Source organism: Buceros rhinoceros, unplaced genomic scaffold, assembly GCF_000710305.1.
Source record: "Buceros rhinoceros silvestris isolate BGI_N320 unplaced genomic scaffold, ASM71030v1 scaffold28656, whole genome shotgun sequence".
In the NCBI taxonomy this organism is placed as follows: domain Eukaryota; kingdom Metazoa; phylum Chordata; class Aves; order Bucerotiformes; family Bucerotidae; genus Buceros; species Buceros rhinoceros.
In genome coordinates, this window is record NW_010418513.1 from 552 (window position 1) to 1,126 (window position 575).

Here is a 575-nt window from a genome sequence, read left to right on the forward strand (position 1 = left end):
GGAATGGTCCCTGTTAGAGGCAGCCCCATAGGGGCAGGAGGGAGCTGGAGGCATTTCGTCCCCGTGGGGGGACACTGGGTGGTCGAGGAGGAACAGTGGGGAGCCCCGGGACCCGCACGCCCCGCTGGGCTCCTCTTCACTGCGCCGCGGGTCACACCGGTGCCACGTAATTGCCGGGGAAAGTGCCAAACTTCTGCGTCCTCCTGGACACGCCTGGGGGGATAAAGGCAAGGAGAGGCCGTCAGGGGCCATGGTGGCAACTTGTTGCCATCGCTGTGCCCATTCTGGTGGCCACGCACCCACAAACCAGCCATCGTCGCACTGCTGCATGACGTCCACCCAGTCGCCCTCCAGCAGCTCCAGCAGGGTAGAGCGCCCGGTACCTGCAAGATCCCGCGTGGTCAGAGCCCCGAGCCACCGCTGGTCCCACCACCGTGCCACAGGGCTGCTCCCGGCCCTACTTACGGGGTCCACCGGATTTCGGAGCCGTTGTAGGATGGGGCAGGCTCGGGGCGGGGGCTTGGGGGGGGCCCCCGGGGTTGGGGCCTCCACCGGGGGGGGGGGGGGGGAAACAT

General features: G+C 68.3%; 1 protein-coding gene across 1 annotated transcript in view; it reads right to left on the minus strand.

Annotated features, from left to right (window-relative positions):
• Positions 1-151: 151 nt before the first annotated feature.
• The window catches only part of LOC104495601 (vinexin-like), a gene marked incomplete at its 5' end in the record, with an annotated part of 1,469 nt that continues 1,045 nt past the window's right edge, over positions 152-575 (minus strand). Inside the window, 2 exon segments of the mRNA XM_010138586.1 lie at positions 152-213; positions 300-383. Of these exon segments, the coding sequence (XP_010136888.1) occupies positions 152-213; positions 300-383 (146 nt within the window).